The 20,359-nt window shown below is 61.4% G+C and overlaps 2 protein-coding genes across 8 annotated transcripts; both read left to right on the top strand.

Moving 5' to 3' along the window:
* Nucleotides 1-1,195: 1,195 nt before the first annotated feature.
* On the top strand, nucleotides 1,196-8,605 carry LOC308069718 (coiled-coil domain-containing protein 183-like). 3 transcript variants are annotated; one of them, XM_080402528.1, is made up of 12 exons: nucleotides 1,196-1,390; nucleotides 2,258-2,425; nucleotides 2,553-2,657; nucleotides 2,852-2,974; nucleotides 3,369-3,497; nucleotides 3,639-3,699; nucleotides 3,782-3,882; nucleotides 4,159-4,319; nucleotides 4,686-4,845; nucleotides 4,996-5,121; nucleotides 5,371-5,464; nucleotides 5,982-8,605. In XM_080402528.1, exons 1-12 carry the CDS (start codon nucleotides 1,238-1,240, stop codon nucleotides 6,086-6,088), a joined length of 1,488 nt encoding a protein of 495 aa, XP_080258654.1. In that variant the 5' UTR covers nucleotides 1,196-1,237; the 3' UTR covers nucleotides 6,089-8,605. The 3 variants fall into 3 exon arrangements, with proteins under 3 accessions (XP_080258654.1, XP_080258653.1, XP_080258652.1); XM_080402527.1 differs by having other exon boundaries at nucleotides 3,642-3,699; nucleotides 5,371-8,605; XM_080402526.1 differs by having other exon boundaries at nucleotides 5,371-8,605.
* A 3,107-nt stretch (nucleotides 8,606-11,712) lies between these two features.
* LOC308064268 (coiled-coil domain-containing protein 183-like) lies at nucleotides 11,713-18,977 on the top strand. Of its 5 annotated transcripts, XM_080388460.1 has the most exons (11): nucleotides 11,713-12,798; nucleotides 12,926-13,030; nucleotides 13,225-13,347; nucleotides 13,742-13,870; nucleotides 14,012-14,072; nucleotides 14,155-14,255; nucleotides 14,532-14,692; nucleotides 15,059-15,218; nucleotides 15,368-15,493; nucleotides 15,743-15,836; nucleotides 16,354-18,977. In XM_080388460.1, the coding sequence occupies exons 1-11, from the start codon at nucleotides 12,619-12,621 to the stop codon at nucleotides 16,458-16,460; spliced, it is 1,347 nt and encodes a 448-aa protein (XP_080244586.1). In that variant the 5' UTR covers nucleotides 11,713-12,618; the 3' UTR covers nucleotides 16,461-18,977. The 5 variants fall into 5 exon arrangements, with proteins under 5 accessions (XP_080244586.1, XP_080244585.1, XP_080244584.1 ...); XM_080388459.1 differs by having other exon boundaries at nucleotides 15,743-18,977; XM_080388458.1 differs by having other exon boundaries at nucleotides 15,368-15,836.
* Nucleotides 18,978-20,359: the final 1,382 nt, after the last annotated feature.

Below are 20,359 nucleotides of genomic sequence, written 5' to 3'. Positions count from 1 at the left end.
CGCGCGGGAAGGACAAGACCAAAGCCCAGTCTCAGCCGCTGGTCTGTTCTTGCCCGGTGCCACGGGAGCAGAACTCCCTGCGTAGCTGTTCCGTGTTGCCGAAGGCACGTGGCGAGGCAGGAACGGGCTCCTGGTGCCATGCGAAACCAGCCGGCAGCTGCCAGAGAGCGCGGGGGGCTGTTGGGGTCCATGTGCCCACGTGTTTTCCCTGCAAGTGTCCTGGCCCCGTGTCTGGTGGGGCTTGGAGGGGTCCCCCAGCTGGGCGGGCTGCAACTGCTGCAGCCACGGTGCTGGGACCGCGCTGCCCGCCCTGCCTTGGGCTGCCTCAGTAACTGGTCATTCATTCGCCTGTGGCCCGCAGAAGCGGAGAGGAGGGGGCCGTGGGTGGCGATGGCTGAGCAGGAGGCGCTGGCCGAGCAGGAGGTGTGTGCCATGCGGCACTGGGAGGTGCCACCGTGACAGTTCCGCCAGTGCAGGGAGTGAGCTCAGCTCTGTGATGTCACAGCCCGTGTCACAGCCTGCCAACGTCCTAACAGCCCGGCAACGTCTCCACCGGGCAGTAGAGCCACGACGGCTGCCACGTGCGCAGCCAGGCTGGAGGGCCGAGGCAGGAGCAGCGGCACCATGCGGGGCCGCAAGGCAAACCTCAGCCAGCGCGCCCAGGAGCTGTGTGCCGCCGTCGCCTTGCAGGGTGCTGCCCCTTGGGCTTCTTGTGGGGACGGCCTGGGGCGGGCGGGTGGCTCTCGGTCCCCGCGTTGTGGACGGCCTGGGGCGGGCGGGTGGCTCTCGGTCCCCTCGTTATGGACGGCCTGGGGCGGGCGGGTGGCTCTCGGTCCCCGCGTTGTGGACGGCCTGGGGCGGGCGGGTGGCTCTCGGTCCCCTCGTTATGGACGGCCTGGGGCGGGCGGGTGGCTCTCGGTCCCCGTGTTGTGGACGGCCTGGGGCGGGCGGGTGGCTCTCGGTCCCCGTGTTGTGGACGGCCTGGGGCGGGCGGGTGGCTCTCGGTCCCCTCGTTATGGATGGCCTGGGGCGGGCGGGTGGCTCTCGGTCCCCGTGTTGTGGACGGCCTGGGGCGGGCGGGTGGCTCTCGGTCCCCTCGTTATGGACGGCCTGGGGCAGGCGGGTGGCTCTCGGTCCCCGTGTTGTGGACGGCCTGGGGCGGGCGGGTGGCTCTCGGTCCCCTCGTTATGGACGGCCTGGGGCGGGCGGGTGGCTCTCGGTCCCCGCGTTGTCCTGCATGGTACCAACAGCGCCTTTGTGTCCCCCAGAGCAAGGCAGGAAGTTTTGCGTGCAGCCGCGTGAGGAAAAGCGCAGTGGGACCGGAGAGCGGCTGCCCCGCCTGCGTGAGGCTGTGCAGGAGGACGTCCGTGCCCGGGGCCGTAGCCAGCAGGTACCGTCGGGTCCCTCCTGCTCTGCCCCTGCCTGGCGCTGGCCCTGTCGGGAGCGGGCTCCACAGGGCAGCACTAGGCTGGGACTGGCCCCAGGCTGGTGGTGATTGTTCTCTCTGCCCCTCTCGTGCCCGCAGCACAACAGACACACCGTCTCTGAGACCTGCAGAGCGCCGAAGTCCTTGGGGGCCGCTTTGGCCAACAAGACAGGGCCCAGCGCGCCCGGGCTGCTTGCAGGGGGCTGGGGCTGTGGGAAGGCTCAGAAGGACAGGGTGGGCGGTAGAGTGACCTGGTGCCGGCACAAGGACAGCCCCCCAGGGCTGGTGTGGTGCAACGGGGGGTGTTTGTGTGTGGTCCCACGGGTCCCTTTCCACTGCGGGACCCACCCGTGCAGATCCTCCTTGAGCTCCCTGAGCAGATCTGTTGTCCCGGCAGTGCTCCCGGCTGTCCCAGCCTGTGTGTGCCCAGGGCTGCCCGGGTTCCTGCAGCTCCAGCCGCATCCCTGAGAGAGAGATGCTGGCCCTGCCCTTCACTGCCCGTCCTGAGGTTACAACCCGGTTATAAGCCCCGCTGCGGTGACAGAGACCCTGGCCCCGCAGAGCTGCCTTTGCCCGGGGGCCTCTTGCAGGGCCAGCGGCGGGCGGGTGGGGGGGGTGGTGCTGCTGCTGCTGCTGCTCTCCGGCACCCCCGCAGCTGGGGCACTGACGGATTCGATTGACGCCCAGCCTTGGGTCTCAGTTAGGCAGCGCCCCTAAGTCCGGTGTCCCCAGCTCCACCCTGGGGGCGGTTTTGCAGGCAGGACCCCCTTGTGCCGCGGGCGCCCAGCAAGCTCTGCCTCCAGCCTGCTGAATGCTCGCATGCCCATCCAGGTGGCCCAGGAGAAGCTCCAGGCCGACATCTATGAACGGGTGAACACCTGCAACATGCTGCTGCACCAGGTGAGGCAGCGGAGACAAGTGCGGGAGGAGCTGCAGAGGCGGCTGCAGCAGCTGCAGGATGCTGCGATGCCTGACAAGCGGCAGCAGGCACAGGCGCAGGTACCTGGGACCCCCTCCTGGGCTGGCAGCACCTGCAGAGGGCTCTAATCCAGCCCCTGCACCCCCCGGCTGGCCTCTGGGCTCGGCATGCGGGGTCACCCCCTGTACCCCCCCACCTCTGCCCCAGGCCATTCGCCAGCTGGAGAAAAACATTGAGAAGGTGCTCCTCAAAGTCCACACTGGACAGAAGGTGACCGCCCTGTACCTGGCGGTGCGGGATGTCCTGAGGAAGGTGAGCTCCTCCCCACCGTGCCATCGTGCCACCTGCTCCCCCAGCAGAGACAAGGAGGTGCCCCAGGGGCAACGCTGGTGGGACGCCCCCCTCCCAGATCAAAGAGGTCCTCCTGCTCCCCTCCATCTGCTGTCACAGCACGGGGGACCCCTGGGGCTCACTGGGGTGACGTGCTGTGGCTCCCTGTGTCCCAGGAGCTGGCCCACCTGCCTCCGCACGTGGACGTCCTGTGCAAGATGGCCGAGCTGTATGGTAGGGAGCTCCAGGACATGGATCTCATGGCCTTGGAGGCCTGCAAAGCCGCTGACAGAGCCAAGGTGAGATGGCCAGGGGCACCTCGGGGCCCTTTTCCACCCTCCAGAGCCCACCGACGGCACCATGTGCCCCGGAGCTGCTGAGTGTGCCTTCAACCAAGAGCAAAAGAGCCGGAGCTGGGCTTGCCCACAGCGCCCCGATGGCTCCATAGCTCCTCCCGGGTGTCGCTCTTGGGCCGGGCTGCCCTGGGGCTGGGGACAGCCTGCCCGAAGCCCCAGCTACGGCGAAGGCAGCACGCTCCACCCGCCAGCCCTCCTTGCCCACTATCCTTCCCAGCCTGTCTACTTGGCGGGGGGGCTGGTCATTGCTGACCCTGGCCATCCCACAAGTTCAGCTGGCTGCCAAAGGTCCGTTCCAGCTCTGACAGCCACTTCTCCCTTCTCTGACACGCTCCAGAAGGACGCAAACAGGACGCGCAGCCGGATCCTTGCGGAGAGAGCGCGCATGTACCGCTCCCGGGCCACCCAGGAGGTCTCTGTAGACACAGGGTGGCGGGAGGACGTGTACCAAAGGCACCTGAGAGCGGTGAGCTGGGGGTCCTGGCACAGGCCAGGCTGTGGGCAGACGGCAGGCATCGGTGCCGGGCCCCACACGGGTCGGGGGCCTGCAGGGCCAGCTCCCCCCGGGTGTCAGCAGCGGGGGGGGTGACACTGCACATCCTTGCAGCAGGAGAGGCACGAGCTCACCGTGGAGTCCCCGACCCCGGCCTCACAGGACCAGCTCGTGGGTGAGTGCCTGGCGGGGTGCAGGGGGGTGGGACGCGGGCACAGCCGCAGGCATCCTTCCCTGACGCTTCCCTCCCACCCCAGGCACCAGTCTGGAGGCCCTCAGGTCCCAGATGGAGCACGAGGCCAGGGTCACGCAGAAGTTGGAGCAGGCCAAGGCTGCGCTGCAGTGCTCCAGGACCTGGGTAACGTGAACCCCCCCTCTGGTAAAACCCACGGCTGCTCAGGGCCCGGGGAGCTGAGAGCCCTCTGCTTGCCTTGTTGCATTGTGGGCTTCTCTGCCCTCCTCTGCCTCGGGAGACCCCCAGAGGCCCTCTGGGGCGGGCAGGGATGGCACCACACTTCTCCGTGACATGAGCTTGCAGCCGTCCACGGTGCACACGGCTCCCCGAGGCCACGGCCTGGGTCCTGTACCCTGCAGGAGCACCGGGGGCTGAGTCCTCGCGCTCTCCCCCGGCCAGGACATACCCGGCAGGCTCCTGGAACAGCAGAAGTCCTCGGCGGACCTGGAGCAGTGCATCAAGGAGGGCGAGGAGAAGAAGCAGGCACTGGCGGAGAGGCTGCACGAGCTGGAGCTGAACCTAGCTAAGCTGAAGTTTCACCGGCCCTCGAACACAAGCAGGTGTGCAGTCGTGTCCACCGGGCCACGGGCCTTGGCGGGGGGGACACGTGTGTGCCAGGCGTCCTGACACAGCAGGGCACCCCTTCCCACGTCCCACTGCAGCCGCCCACCCCTCCTGTGCCGCCAGGTTTTCTGAGCAGGGGGCTCCCCCAGCTCTGGGCCTGGCAGAGCACCCAAAGCTCCCGCTGTGGCGGCAGGAGGACCCCCGCTTCTGGCCTGGCGTGGGAAGTGGTACCAGCAGCGTGGAGCTGGGTTGCAGGCAGCACCTCTGCTCTGCATTGGCAACCTGAGCAGCTTTTGCAACAGCTCTAGGGTGTTCCTGCCCCCCCTGTGCACTTGTATGGATGTGAATGTGCTTGGCTCCAGGGTGCTGGAGGAGGAGCTGCGGCTGAAACTGCAGTGCCAAGAGGCTCGGCTGGAGGACATGCGGGCCCAGATGATGAGGAGCAAGGATGATCTGCTCAAATGTGAAGACGACATCGACAGCCTTTTCGTCCGCCTGCAGGGCATCACCGTGCCCGGCCAGGTACCCACATGGCGCTGGCATGAGCTTGGCCCCGGCCACTGCCCGCTGGTGCAGCAGCACGGCGTGGTGACGCTTGGTGCAGCCACTGCCCCCCCCCCCCCCCGTGGCTCGTTTTCCCCACCAAGGTGGTGGTTCTCTCTCTGACTCCAGGAGGATCCTGTCAAGGCCATGGCGGTGGAGGAGAAGCTGCAGCACTGTGAGCAGAAGCTGCGCTACCTGGTGCAGCGGGTGGCCAGCCTGCCCCACGACTGGCGCAGCCCCAACAAGGACAACAAGGTGCGCGGGGCCTCCACCCCTGCTGTGGCCTTTGGGCACCCGCACGGGGCTTTCCCATACGGCCCATCCCAAGCGTCCTCCCAGCTGGCAGGATGGAGGTGGCGCCAGGGGAGAGCCATGGAGCAGCTCAGCCCCCGGTGGCACGGGGCACTGCAGGGTGTGCCCCGCGCGGGGACCTCGAGGTGGGGCAGCCCTTGGCTTGGAACACCCACCTCCCCTTCAGCAAGTAACCCGGAGTGTCTTCCACAGATTTTTGCCAAGGTCCGTAACGTACTAGAGAAAACCACCAGAGACCATCCACAGAACCTGAGGGTTTCCTTGGAGGATGCGGACAGCAGCCAAGGTAGGAGAGCACAGCGAGGACACGTGCCACAGCAACCGTCCCAGCCCCTGCCCATGGGGATTCCTGGGCATCCTTGCCTGTCTTCCACTGTCCCAGCAGAGCCCAACCCACGAGCTGCTTGTCCCAGGTGCTGTGGGACAAGGAGGGAGAGCCTTGGCTTCAAAATCACCTGGTTGTGGCCTCCTCCTGTTGGATGTTCTTGGGGGAGACCACGAGCTTTTGGCAGCTCACTACTGTGTTTTGAACAAAGCGGGAGCTGTACCCACCACCCCCCGGCTCCAGGCCTTTCTGGGAAGCCCCAGCAGTGTTGAAGAGGGGCCACAGCGGTGGCAGCCCCAGGCTCTGCAGGTCCCCCTGGGATGCGGGGCTGGCAGAGCCAGTCGGCAGTGCCTGTGCCTCAGGGCTCCGCACGAGGGCTCTCTGGGATGCCACCAGCCCTGCAAAAGGTGCCGGCTCTGCCCAGGGACACGAGCACACGGAGCCTCCACAGCCCACTCCTCTCCACTCTCTCCTCCAGAGTCCTTGGATTCTGATGACGAATCCTGTGGCCTTGTCCTCACCCGGGAGGGCATCAAGAAGCAGGGGCTGCTCCTCATGAAAAGCAAGAAGCGTGGCAAGAAGTAGCAGTTTCTCCAGCAGACCTTTGCATGCCCCACAGCCACCCGCTGTGCTGGGCATGCCCCAGCGCCACCCGCTGTGCTCTTTGGCCGGCAGCTTTAATAAAGTAGATGTTTTGCGCTCCTCACAGGCCTGTGGTACACCTGGAATGGGGGGGTCGCTTCTGGCACCTGGGACGCCTGGGTGCTGAGCTGGCTTTGGAAGCACCCCCATCCCCGCCGCCCCTCACCCCGTTGCGCTCTCTGCAGAGGTGGGGATGGACCGGGGGGGGAACCGCTTTCGTGGCCAAAGCAAAGCTGGGGTCAGGGTGGCTCTCTCCCCCTTGCTCCCGTGGGGCAATCACCTTCGCGGGACCTCTGCGGCCCCAGACCACTGTGGGACCTCAAAGGGCTGTTGCCTGTCCAAGGCAGCTCTGGGGAAACGTGGGGCAGGGGCTGAGACCTGTCCAGGCATTGGACCTCAGGGTGGGAGTCTTCATGTGCATGCGTGGGAGCACAAGGGCAGACCCTGCCTTGGGAAGGGAGAGCCACGTCTGAGCTGGAGCCCCCAGTCTGGGGCTGCCTGACCTGACCTGGCTGGGGACCCTTCCAGCTTCTGCCCTCCCCTGGCCCCCGCACACACGTTGTGCAACTCGTACTGATAACCCTGACCTCAGAGCACACGTCGGGCGCTACCTCTGGGCTGCGGGGCAGTGCCTGCAGGTAAGGGCTAACGCAGCATGACCCAGGACAGCAGAGGATGCTACAGCGAGCCTGTGGCTCCCGGACAGGATCCCCAGCCCTGCTGACTGCTCACGGACACCCAGCCGTGGGCTCCACGGTGCCTTCGCTGCAAAGGCACTCCTAAAACATGGCTGCAAAGGGATGGTGCTGTTTCCCCAAGTACAGCCAGCACTGACAGGGAGACCCGCGCGGGAGAGTGGCACCTCGTCCCCTTCAGCCGGGGGACATCAACACCAGACCAGGCTTTCACTGTCCTCTCTGCTCGGTCCCTGTACTTCATGCCAACAGCACTTGTAACATCATCCCTAGGGGGAAGGAAGGGCTCTTTCTGCCCAGCCACTAGCAGGCGGGCACATCACGCCAAGTGTTCCTGGTGGGTTTTGTGTGACTACTGGTACGGGGATGATATTGCCAAAATACAGCACAACTTGTGTTTTTCAAAGGAAGCTCCAGCAATAGGTGAACGTGCCAAAGAATGCATCTAATGGAGCTTCCCAGAACTGAGAGCGCGTCTATGGCTGTAGACAGGCTCTTCTGCAATTGAAAACCACGCTCTAATGACACCCATCCATCTCCTGTCCCTGTGCTGTTCCCACATGCCCAGCACACCAGGGGGGCTGTGCTGGGGTCTGGGTCAGGGAGTCCTGCCCTGCGAGCAGCTGCCCAGCCATGCAGCAAAGATCTGAACATACTCTGCCAAGCAGGGAGCCAAGCAGGGAGCGTGGGTGGCCAGCGCTGGGCCACTCTGCCCACGTCCAGCGCACCCAGGCTTTGAAGAAACTCAGCTGAAAGAGATGCCATTAGGAAGCAAAACAGCTGCACAGCACCACCCGTCCTGCTGACTGGGCATCTCTGCTCTTGCTGCAGTGGGCCACCAGCTGATGGTGAGATTGATGCACCCCCGGCTCTCGCTGCACCGCTGGCATCCTGGGGCAGCGCAGCTGCAGGCATGGCACTATTGGCCAGAAACCATGGAAAATCTGCCCATCCACACGCCTTTGTGCAAACCATCCATCCCTTCTCTCTTTCACAGCGCTCTACAGCTGCTGCCAAAACACTCTGAACTACGACGAGGCTATAGGAGCCAGCATGAACGCTGGTGTTTGCCTTTACAAGGTCTAGTACAGCAGAACCACGGAGCACCAGGTTTTGTGCCCATCAGCTTAGAAGCAGCAGCTCCAGGACATGTCTATTAGACAACAGTCACCACACCACTGGATAAATACGAATGCTTGGAATCCAGCTGATCAAACCATGCTAGCTTCATACACCTCGCACCTTCTGAAAGGGCTTCCCTTCCTCCCTTGGCAATGCAGAAACAAGGGTACACCCCACGGGTGCCGCACGGGGGAGGAAAGGTTTACAGCTCTCACAAGAATGCTGCCTTGAGCAGAGAGGAGCCCACCGACATCTGCCAAAGGCTCGGGTAGCTGAGAAACCCCTCTCTCCATGGTGACATTCACCCAGTCCAAAATCCAGCATCTGTTGGTCAGCAGCTGAGAAGGTCCCAGTTCCATTTGGATTTGCACAAGTCTTTTTTGGATTGGAGAAACTGTGCATATCGGTATCGAGGAATTAACATCTTGGTTCCCTAACCCATCAGTGGGGTTAAAGAAACCGATCATTATAATAACCGGGGCGATTTTTACAGTTGTGCCTGTGATTGTCCTAATGCAATGTTGTGTCACTTGTGTGACTGGCTTAGTAACACAACTACAAGAAAGGACGTGCAATCACGTTAGATACTAAACTATTGCAGGTATGCAATGATGAAACCAAAGGAGGGCCGTGTTAAAGACAATGGTTTTTGAACTAAGCGATTTACAGTGCTGAAGCTGCTAAATGGCAGGACCAGGCCTTGGTGCCTTGCACAGCCCTAACCCAAGGCTGGTTTAAAACTTGGTCAAGTTAACCAGTTAATGCGCGAGGTAAAGAGCGCTGGTGCTCGCCCCTGGAAAGGCTGGGGGTGGGAATTTGGGTGCTCTCCTCGCTGCGGTAGCGGGAAGGGGTCTCTCGAGGGGTAACAGGTTTTCTCCGGAGTGGTGGGGGTTTGGGTTTTCTTCAAGAATGTGTTTTGACCACTTTGCCATCTGTTGTAAAATTTGGTCCTGTGCATTATTTGAGCCCTCTTGTTTCTATTTGACGTTCTGGAATGGCATAACAGTGTTTGAGTTCGGCATTTCCATTATAAAATGGTATTGTTGCTATCTATCTGAGCGAGCAGAGCGAGCGAGTGTGTAACGGGCCCTTTTGTGTGAGTGTTTTGTGCAACTGAGACGCAGCTCAGCTACGAAGCCAGCCCTGAAACCTGTAACTTGCATGAAGTGGAAATGGAAAGTGAACAGAGTGGGGAAATAGTAAAAAAAGAGCCCTTTGGTTTGTATTTTGGCTCATTGGAAGAATATAGGAGGACCGCCAGGTGGGAGTCTCAATAAAAATATTATCATCAATGGTGGCCTTTATATATCTTAGAAGATCAGGAAATTGCAACCCCTTGCTATAATTCATGTTGGTTTTAAGATGACAGGGAAAATGGGATGAAGTAACATATGCAGATACGTTTTCCACTTTGAGAAGCCATACAGAGTAGCAGGAGGAGTGCGGGACTAAGATAGCACCACCTGATACTTGGATTTTGGCTCTAGAAAAGGATAGGGAAAAACTGAGACCTAAACTAGAAAGACGCTCTTGTTGAATTTTTTGTGTTAAACATACGATTGCTGTATTTTGCAAGAGCGAGCCTCAGGTCGCGGCTCCTCCTGTGGAGCAACCGGGGTGAAGCGCGAAACACTTGCACTAATGTAGGACCCGAGGCGGGGGAGTCAAGGACCCCAGGGAAGGGTCAAAGCCTTGGGGCGAGTTTGTACAAACCCCCACACCCGCTGGGAGCTGCGGCTTGGCCGGCAAAGGCACCACAGGCAAGGACAGAGACTTAACGCAGCAAGGAGCAGATTTGCATTCAGGGTACGAAAGGGTTAAAGCAGAGGTGCTGTTGCAGAGGCACGCACTTGTACCAGCTACAGAGCAGGGAAAACTCTCCTGCCCCTCGAGTAGGAGGTCACGATCTCCCACCGCCACAATTATTTTACCACAGCATCCTTGAGTTTTATCTCTTCAGCAGCTTGTTTTCTTTCAGCAGTTAGCATGACCTGCCGTGATGTTTAAATGCTGCCTAGGACAGTGTAGTGGCATAATGACTCTATTTGCCACGTGGGCCCCGCCTCAGCGTGGAGATCTCTACGTGCATGGACAGACTGGCCAGGTTCCTTGTGGGCACAAAGCCTTCACTGCTTGTCTTTCAAAGGGCCATCTCTTTATGCACATTTTTATGAAGCACAGAAGATGGTAATGTCTGTGTGTAGCCTGTCACGGGCCATTGGCGTTAACATGCAATCCATCAGTCTGCAAATGAGGTGCTGAGTAAGAGCCTGGGATGATCCTGTGTCGGTAACACTGGATTTCAGAATCCTCTAATTTCTTTGTTTCCTATGTTCAGCAGCTAGAGCACCATAGGACGGCTGCACATTAAAGATCTCGAGTTACAGAAACTTCATCAGAGCTGATTTACAAGCTTGGTGCTAGGAAGGCAGTTTCCCTCTATAAGGAGTCTTTTTCTGCAAATCAAAGATTGAGGGTTATCCTCCTCTCTGGTAGAGGGAGCTTGGTTTTATTTCTCAACGAATAAATGTACATGCTTGCATTCCTCGCCGTGTCCGTAGCTGAGCCAGAACGCGCGGGAAGGACAAGACCAAAGCCCAGTCTCAGCCGCTGGTCTGTTCTTGCCCGGTGCCACGGGAGCAGAACTCCCTGCGTAGCTGTTCCGTGTTGCCGAAGGCACGTGGCGAGGCAGGAACGGGCTCCTGGTGCCATGCGAAACCAGCCGGCAGCTGCCAGAGAGCGCGGGGGGCTGTTGGGGTCCATGTGCCCACGTGTTTTCCCTGCAAGTGTCCTGGCCCCGTGTCTGGTGGGGCTTGGAGGGGTCCCCCAGCTGGGCGGGCTGCAACTGCTGCAGCCACGGTGCTGGGACCGCGCTGCCCGCCCTGCCTTGGGCTGCCTCAGTAACTGGTTATTCATTCGCCTGTGGCCCGCAGAAGCGGAGAGGAGGGGGCCGTGGGTGGCGATGGCTGAGCAGGAGGCGCTGGCCGAGCAGGAGGTGTGTGCCATGCGGCACTGGGAGGTGCCACCGTGACAGTTCCGCCAGTGCAGGGAGTGAGCTCAGCTCTGTGATGTCACAGCCCGTGTCACAGCCTGCCAACAGTCCTAACAGCCCGGCAACGTCTCCACCGGGCAGTAGAGCCACGACGGCTGCCACGTGCGCAGCCAGGCTGGAGGGCCGAGGCAGGAGCAGCGGCACCATGCGGGGCCGCAAGGCAAACCTCAGCCAGCGCGCCCAGGAGCTGTGTGCCGCCGTCGCCTTGCAGGGTGCTGCCCCTTGGGCTTCTTGTGGGGACGGCCTGGGGCGGGCGGGTGGCTCTCGGTCCCCGCGTTGTGGACGGCCTGGGGCGGGCGGGTGGCTCTCGGTCCCCGCATTGTGGACGGCCTGGGGCGGGCGGGTGGCTCTCGGTCCCCGCGTTGTGGACGGCCTGGGGCGGGCGGGTGGCTCTCGGTCCCCGCGTTGTGGACGGCCTGGGGCGGGCGGGTGGCTCTTGGTCCCCGCGTTGTGGACGGCCTGGGGCGGGCGGGTGGCTCTCGGTCCCCGTGTTGTGGACGGCCTGGGGCAGGCGGGTGGCTCTCGGTCCCCGTGTTGTGGACAGCCTGGGGCGGGCGGGTGGCTCTCGGTCCCCGCGTTGTCCTGCATGGTACCAACAGCGCCTTTGTGTCCCCCAGAGCAAGGCAGGAAGTTTTGCGTGCAGCCGCGTGAGGAAAAGCGCAGTGGGACCGGAGAGCGGCTGCACCGCCTGCGTGAGGCTGTGCAGGAGGACGTCCGTGCCCGGGGCCATAGCCAGCAGGTACCGTCGGGTCCCTCCTGCTCTGCCCCTGCCTGGCGCTGGCCCTGTCGGGAGCGGGCTCCACAGGGCAGCACTAGGCTGGGACTGGCCCCAGGCTGGTGGTGATTGTTCTCTCTGCCCCTCTCGTGCCCGCAGCACAACAGACACACCGTCTCTGAGACCTGCAGAGCGCTGAAGTCCTTGGGGGCCGCTTTGGCCAACAAGACAGGGCCCAGCGCGCCCGGGCTGCTTGCAGGGGGCTGGGGCTGTGGGAAGGCTCAGAAGGACAGGGTGGGCGGTAGAGTGACCTGGTGCCGGCACAAGGACAGCCCCCCAGGGCTGGTGTGGTGCAACGGGGGGTGTTTGTGTGTGGTCCCACGGGTCCCTTTCCACTGCGGGACCCACCCGTGCAGATCCTCCTTGAGCTCCCTGAGCAGATCTGTTGTCCCGGCAGTGCTCCCGGCTGTCCCAGCCTGTGTGTGCCCAGGGCTGCCCGGGTTCCTGCAGCTCCAGCCGCATCCCTGAGAGAGAGATGCTGGCCCTGCCCTGCCCTGCCCTTCACTGCCCGTCCTGAGGTTACAACCCGGTTATAAGCCCCGCTGCGGTGACAGAGACCCTGGCCCCGCAGAGCTGCCTTTGCCCGGGGGCCTCTTGCAGGGCCAGCGGCGGGCGGGTGGGGGGGGTGGTGCTGCTGCTGCTGCTGCTCTCCGGCACCCCCGCAGCTGGGGCACTGACGGATTCGATTGACGCCCAGCCCTGGGTCTCAGTTAGGCAGCGCCCCTAAGGCCGGTGTCCCCAGCTCCACCCTGGGGGCGGTTTTGCAGGCAGGACCCCCTTGTGCCGCGGGCGCCCAGCAAGCTCTGCCTCCAGCCTGCTGAATGCTCGCATGCCCATCCAGGTGGCCCAGGAGAAGCTCCAGGCCGACATCTATGAACGGGTGAACACCTGCAACATGCTGCTGCACCAGGTGAGGCAGCGGAGACAAGTGCGGGAGGAGCTGCAGAGGCGGCTGCAGCAGCTGCAGGATGCTGCGATGCCTGACAAGCGGCAGCAGGCACAGGCGCAGGTACCTGGGACCCCCTCCTGGGCTGGCAGCACCTGCAGAGGGCTCTAATCCAGCCCCTGCACCCCCCGGCTGGCCTCTGGGCTCGGCATGCGGGGTCACCCCCTGTACCCCCCCACCTCTGCCCCAGGCCATTCGCCAGCTGGAGAAAAACATTGAGAAGGTGCTCCTCAAAGTCCACACTGGACAGAAGGTGACCGCCCTGTACCTGGCGGTGCGGGATGTCCTGAGGAAGGTGAGCTCCTCCCCACCGTGCCATCGTGCCACCTGCTCCCCCAGCAGAGACAAGGAGGTGCCCCAGGGGCAACGCTGGTGGGACGCCCCCCTCCCAGATCAAAGAGGTCCTCCTGCTCCCCTCCATCTGCTGTCACAGCACGGGGGACCCCTGGGGCTCACTGGGGTGACGTGCTGTGGCTCCCTGTGTCCCAGGAGCTGGCCCACCTGCCTCCGCACGTGGACGTCCTGTGCAAGATGGCCGAGCTGTATGGTAGGGAGCTCCAGGACATGGATCTCATGGCCTTGGAGGCCTGCAAAGCCGCTGACAGAGCCAAGGTGAGATGGCCAGGGGCACCTCGGGGCCCTTTTCCACCCTCCAGAGCCCACCGACGGCACCATGTGCCCCGGAGCTGCTGAGTGTGCCTTCAACCAAGAGCAAAAGAGCCGGAGCTGGGCTTGCCCACAGCGCCCCGATAGCTCCATAGCTCCTCCCGGGTGTCGCTCTTGGGCCGGGCTGCCCTGGGGCTGGGGACAGCCTGCCCGAAGCCCCAGCTACGGCGAAGGCAGCACGCTCCACCCGCCAGCCCTCCTTGCCCACTATCCTTCCCAGCCTGTCTACTTGGCGGGGGGGCTGGTCATTGCTGACCCTGGCCATCCCACAAGTTCAGCTGGCTGCCAAAGGTCCGTTCCAGCTCTGACAGCCACTTCTCCCTTCTCTGACACGCTCCAGAAGGACGCAAACAGGACGCGCAGCCGGATCCTTGCGGAGAGAGCGCGCATGTACCGCTCCCGGGCCACCCAGGAGGTCTCTGTAGACACAGGGTGGCGGGAGGATGTGTACCAAAGGCACCTGAGAGCGGTGAGCTGGGGGTCCTGGCACAGGCCAGGCTGTGGGCAGACGGCAGGCATCGGTGCCGGGCCCCACACGGGTCGGGGGCCTGCAGGGCCAGCTCCCCCCGGGTGTCAGCAGCGGGGGGGGTGACACTGCACATCCTTGCAGCAGGAGAGGCACGAGCTCACCGTGGAGTCCCCGACCCCGGCCTCACAGGACCAGCTCGTGGGTGAGTGCCTGGCGGGGTGCAGGGGGGTGGGACGCGGGCACAGCCGCAGGCATCCTTCCCTGACGCTTCCCTCCCACCCCAGGCACCAGTCTGGAGGCCCTCAGGTCCCAGATGGAGCACGAGGCCAGGGTCACGCAGAAGTTGGAGCAGGCCAAGGCTGCGCTGCAGTGCTCCAGGACCTGGGTAACGTGAACCCCCCCTCTGGTAAAACCCACGGCTGCTCAGGGCCCGGGGAGCTGAGAGCCCTCTGCTTGCCTTGTTGCATTGTGGGCTTCTCTGCCCTCCTCTGCCTCGGGAGACCCCCAGAGGCCCTCTGGGGCGGGCAGGGATGGCACCACACTTCTCCGTGACATGAGCTTGCAGCCGTCCACGGTGCACACGGCTCCCCGAGGCCACGGCCTGGGTCCTGTACCCTGCAGGAGCACCGGGGGCTGAGTCCTCGCGCTCTCCCCCGGCCAGGACATACCCGGCAGGCTCCTGGAACAGCAGAAGTCCTCGGCGGACCTGGAGCAGTGCATCAAGGAGGGCGAGGAGAAGAAGCAGGCACTGGCGGAGAGGCTGCACGAGCTGGAGCTGAACCTAGCTAAGCTGAAGTTTCACCGGCCCTCGAACACAAGCAGGTGTGCAGTCGTGTCCACCGGGCCACGGGCCTTGGCGGGGGGGACACGTGTGTGCCAGGCGTCCCGACACAGCAGGGCACCCCTTCCCACGTCCCACTGCAGCCGCCCACCCCTCCTGTGCCGCCAGGTTTTCTGAGCAGGGGGCTCCCCCAGCTCTGGGCCTGGCAGAGCACCCAAAGCTCCCGCTGTGGCGGCAGGAGGACCCCCGCTTCTGGCCTGGCGTGGGAAGTGGTACCAGCAGCGTGGAGCTGGGTTGCAGGCAGCACCTCTGCTCTGCATTGGCAACCTGAGCAGCTTTTGCAACAGCTCTAGGGTGTTCCTGCCCCCCCTGTGCACTTGTATGGATGTGAATGTGCTTGGCTCCAGGGTGCTGGAGGAGGAGCTGCGGCTGAAACTGCAGTGCCAAGAGGCTCGGCTGGAGGACATGCGGGCCCAGATGATGAGGAGCAAGGATGATCTGCTCAAATGTGAAGACGACATCGACAGCCTTTTCGTCCGCCTGCAGGGCATCACCGTGCCCGGCCAGGTACCCACATGGCGCTGGCATGAGCTTGGCCCCGGCCACTGCCCGCTGGTGCAGCAGCACGGCATGGTGACGCTTGGTGCAGCCACTGCCCCCCCCCCCCCCGTGGCTCGTTTTCCCCACCAAGGTGGTGGTTCTCTCTCTGACTCCAGGAGGATCCTGTCAAGGCCATGGCGGTGGAGGAGAAGCTGCAGCACTGTGAGCAGAAGCTGCGCTACCTGGTGCAGCGGGTGGCCAGCCTGCCCCACGACTGGCGCAGCCCCAACAAGGACAACAAGGTGCGCGGGGGCTCCACCCCTGCTGTGGCCTTTGGGCACCCGCACGGGGCTTTCCCATACGGCCCATCCCAAGCGTCCTCCCAGCTGGCAGGATGGAGGTGGCGCCAGGGGAGAGCCATGGAGCAGCTCAGCCCCCGGTGGCACGGGGCACTGCAGGGTGTGCCCCGCGCGGGGACCTCGAGGTGGGGCAGCCCTTGGCTTGGAACACCCACCTCCCCTTCAGCAAGTAACCCGGAGTGTCTTCCACAGATTTTTGCCAAGGTCCGTAACGTACTAGAGAAAACCACCAGAGACCATCCACAGAACCTGAGGGTTTCCTTGGAGGATGCGGACAGCAGCCAAGGTAGGAGAGCACAGCGAGGACACGTGCCACAGCAACCGTCCCAGCCCCTGCCCATGGGGATTCCTGGGCATCCTTGCCTGTCTTCCACTGTCCCAGCAGAGCCCAACCCACGAGCTGCTTGTCCCAGGTGCTGTGGGACAAGGAGGGAGAGCCTTGGCTTCAAAATCACCTGGTTGTGGCCTCCTCCTGTTGGATGTTCTTGGGGGAGACCACGAGCTTTTGGCAGCTCACTACTGTGTTTTGAACAAAGCGGGAGCTGTACCCACCACCCCCCAGCTCCAGGCCTTTCTGGGAAGCCCCAGCAGTGTTGAAGAGGGGCCACAGCGGTGGCAGCCCCAGGCTCTGCAGGTCCCCCTGGGATGCGGGGCTGGCAGAGCCAGTCGGCAGTGCCTGTGCCTCAGGGCTCCGCACGAGGGCTCTCTGGGATGCCACCAGCCCTGCAAAAGGTGCCGGCTCTGCCCAGGGACACGAGCACACGGAGCCTCCACAGCCCACTCCTCTCCACTCTCTCCTCCAGAGTCCTTGGATTCTGATGACGAATCCTGTGGCCTTGTCCTCACCCGGGAGGGCATCAAGAAGCAGGGGCTGCTCCTCATGAAAAGCAAGAAGCGTGGCAAGAAGTAGCAGTTTCTCCAGCAGACCTTTGCATGCCCCACAGCCACCCGCTGTGCTGGGCATGCCCCAGCGCCACCCGCTGTGCTCTTTGGCCGGCAGCTTTAATAAAGTAGATGTTTTGCGCTCCTCACAGGCCTGTGGTACACCTGGAATGGGGGGGTCGCTTCTGGCACCTGGGACGCCTGGGTGCTGAGCTGGCTTTGGAAGCACCCCCATCCCCGCCGCCCCTCACCCCGTTGCGCTCTCTGCAGAGGTGGGGATGGACCGGGGGGGGAACCGCTTTCGTGGCCAAAGCAAAGCTGGGGTCAGGGTGGCTCTCTCCCCCTTGCTCCCGTGGGGCAATCACCTTCGCGGGACCTCTGCGGCCCCAGACCACTGTGGGACCTCAAAGGGCTGTTGCCTGTCCAAGGCAGCTCTGGGGAAACGTGGGGCAGGGGCTGAGACCTGTCCAGGCATTGGACCTCAGGGTGGGAGTCTTCATGTGCATGCGTGGGAGCACAAGGGCAGACCCTGCCTTGGGAAGGGAGAGCCACGTCTGAGCTGGAGCCCCCAGTCTGGGGCTGCCTGACCTGACCTGGCTGGGGACCCTTCCAGCTTCTGCCCTCCCCTGGCCCCCGCACACACGTTGTGCAACTCGTACTGATAACCCTGACCTCAGAGCACACGTCGGGCGCTACCTCTGGGCTGCGGGGCAGTGCCTGCAGGTAAGGGCTAACGCAGCATGACCCAGGACAGCAGAGGATGCTACAGCGAGCCTGTGGCTCCCGGACAGGATCCCCAGCCCTGCTGACTGCTCACGGACACCCAGCCGTGGGCTCCACGGTGCCTTCGCTGCAAAGGCACTCCTAAAACATGGCTGCAAAGGGATGGTGCTGTTTCCCCAAGTACAGCCAGCACTGACAGGGAGACCCGCGCGGGAGAGTGGCACCTCGTCCCCTTCAGCCGGGGGACATCAACACCAGACCAGGCTTTCACTGTCCTCTCTGCTCGGTCCCTGTACTTCATGCCAACAGCACTTGTAACATCATCCCTAGGGGGAAGGAAGGGCTCTTTCTGCCCAGCCACTAGCAGGCGGGCACATCACGCCAAGTGTTCCTGGTGGGTTTTGTGTGACTACTGGTACGGGGATGATATTGCCAAAATACAGCACAACTTGTGTTTTTCAAAGGAAGCTCCAGCAATAGGTGAACGTGCCAAAGAATGCATCTAATGGAGCTTCCCAGAACTGAGAGCGCGTCTATGGCTGTAGACAGGCTCTTCTGCAATTGAAAACCACGCTCTAATGACACCCATCCATCTCCTGTCCCTGTGCTGTTCCCACATGCCCAGCACACCAGGGGGGCTGTGCTGGGGTCTGGGTCAGGGAGTCCTGCCCTGCGAGCAGCTGCCCAGCCATGCAGCAAAGATCTGAACATACTCTGCCAAGCAGGGAGCCAAGCAGGGAGCGTGGGTGGCCAGCGCTGGGCCACTCTGCCCACGTCCAGCGCACCCAGGCTTTGAAGAAACTCAGCTGAAAGAGATGCCATTAGGAAGCAAAACAGCTGCACAGCACCACCCGTCCTGCTGACTGGGCATCTCTGCTCTTGCTGCAGTGGGCCACCAGCTGATGGTGAGATTGATGCACCCCCGGCTCTCGCTGCACCGCTGGCATCCTGGGGCAGCGCAGCTGCAGGCATGGCACTATTGGCCAGAAACCATGGAAAATCTGCCCATCCACACGCCTTTGTGCAAACCATCCATCCCTTCTCTCTTTCACAGCGCTTTACAGCTGCTGCCAAAACACTCTGAACTACGACGAGGCTATAGGAGCCAGCATGAACGCTGGTGTTTGCCTTTACAAGGTCTAGTACAGCAGAACCACGGAGCACCAGGTTTTGTGCCCATCAGCTTAGAAGCAGCAGCTCCAGGACATGTCTATTAGACAACAGTCACCACACCACTGGATAAATACGAATGCTTGGAATCCAGCTGATCAAACCATGCTAGCTTCATACACCTCGCACCTTCTGAAAGGGCTTCCCTTCCTCCCTTGGCAATGCAGAAACAAGGGTACACCCCACGGGTGCCGCACGGGGGAGGAAAGGTTTACAGCTCTCACAAGAATGCTGCCTTGAGCAGAGAGGAGCCCACCGACATCTGCCAAAGGCTCGGGTAGCTGAGAAACCCCTCTCTCCATGGTGACATTCACCCAGTCCAAAATCCAGCATCTGTTGGTCAGCAGCTGAGAAGGTCCCAGTTCCATTTGGATTTGCACAAGTCTTTTTTGGATTGGAGAAACTGTGCATATCGGTATCGAGGAATTAACATCTTGGTTCCCTAACCCATCAGTGGGGTTAAAGAAACCGATCATTATAATAACCGGGGCGATTTTTACAGTTGTGCCTGTGATTGTCCTAATGCAATGTTGTGTCACTTGTGTGACTGGCTTAGTAACACAACTACAAGAAAGGACGTGCAATCACGTTAGATACTAAACTATTGCAGGTATGCAATGATGAAACCAAAGGAGGGCCGTGTTAAAGACAATGGTTTTTGAACTAAGCGATTTACAGTGCTGAAGCTGCTAAATGGCAGGACCAGGCCTTGGTGCCTTGCACAGCCCTAACCCAAGGCTGGTTTAAAACTTGGTCAAGTTAACCAGTTAATGCGCGAGGTAAAGAGCGCTGGTGCTCGCCCCTGGAAAGGCTGGGGGTGGGAATTTGGGTGCTCTCCTCGCTGCGGTAGCGGGAAGGGGTCTCTCGAGGGGTAACAGGTTTTCTCCGGAGTGGTGGGGGTTTGGGTTTTCTTCAAGAATGTGTTTTGACCACTTTGCCATCTGTTGTAAAATTTGGTCCTGTGCATTATTTGAGCCCTCTTGTTTCTATTTGACGTTCTGGAATGGCATAACAGTGTTTGAGTTCGGCATTTCCATTATAAAATGGTATTGTTGCTATCTATCTGAGCGAGCAGAGCGAGCGAGTGTGTAACGGGCCCTTTTGTGTGAGTGTTTTGTGCAACTGAGACGCAGCTCAGCTACGAAGCCAGCCCTGAAACCTGTAACTTGCATGAAGTGGAAATGGAAAGTGAACAGAGTGGGGAAATAGTAAAAAAAGAGCCCTTTGGTTTGTATTTTGGCTCATTGGAAGAATATAGGAGGACCGCCAGGTGGGAGTCTCAATAAAAATATTATCATCAATGGTGGCCTTTATATATCTTAGAAGATCAGGAAATTGCAACCCCTTGCTATAATTCATGTTGGTTTTAAGATGACAGGGAAAATGGGATGAAGTAACATATGCAGATACGTTTTCCACTTTGAGAAGCCATACAGAGTAGCAGGAGGAGTGCGGGACTAAGATAGCACCACCTGATACTTGGATTTTGGCTCTAGAAAAGGATAGGGAAAAACTGAGACCTAAACTAGAAAGACGCTCTTGTTGAATTTTTTGTGTTAAACATACGATTGCTGTATTTTGCAAGAGCGAGCCTCAGGTCGCGGCTCCTCCTGTGGAGCAACCGGGGTGAAGCGCGAAACACTTGCACTAATGTAGGACCCGAGGCGGGGGAGTCAAGGACCCCAGGGAAGGGTCAAAGCCTTGGGGCGAGTTTGTACAAACCCCCACACCCGCTGGGAGCTGCGGCTTGGCCGGCAAAGGCACCACAGGCAAGGACAGAGACTTAACGCAGCAAGGAGCAGATTTGCATTCAGGGTACGAAAGGGTTAAAGCAGAGGTGCTGTTGCAGAGGCACGCACTTGTACCAGCTACAGAGCAGGGAAAACTCTCCTGCCCCTCGAGTAGGAGGTCACGATCTCCCACCGCCACAATTATTTTACCACAGCATCCTTGAGTTTTATCTCTTCAGCAGCTTGTTTTCTTTCAGCAGTTAGCATGACCTGCCGTGATGTTTAAATGCTGCCTAGGACAGTG

This window comes from Falco punctatus, assembly GCF_963210335.1.
Source record: "Falco punctatus genome assembly, chromosome: 1".
Taxonomy (NCBI): Eukaryota; Metazoa; Chordata; class Aves; order Falconiformes; family Falconidae; genus Falco; species Falco punctatus.
Note: the sequence above shows the minus strand (reverse complement) of the source record. Positions and strands in the feature narration are given on the sequence as shown.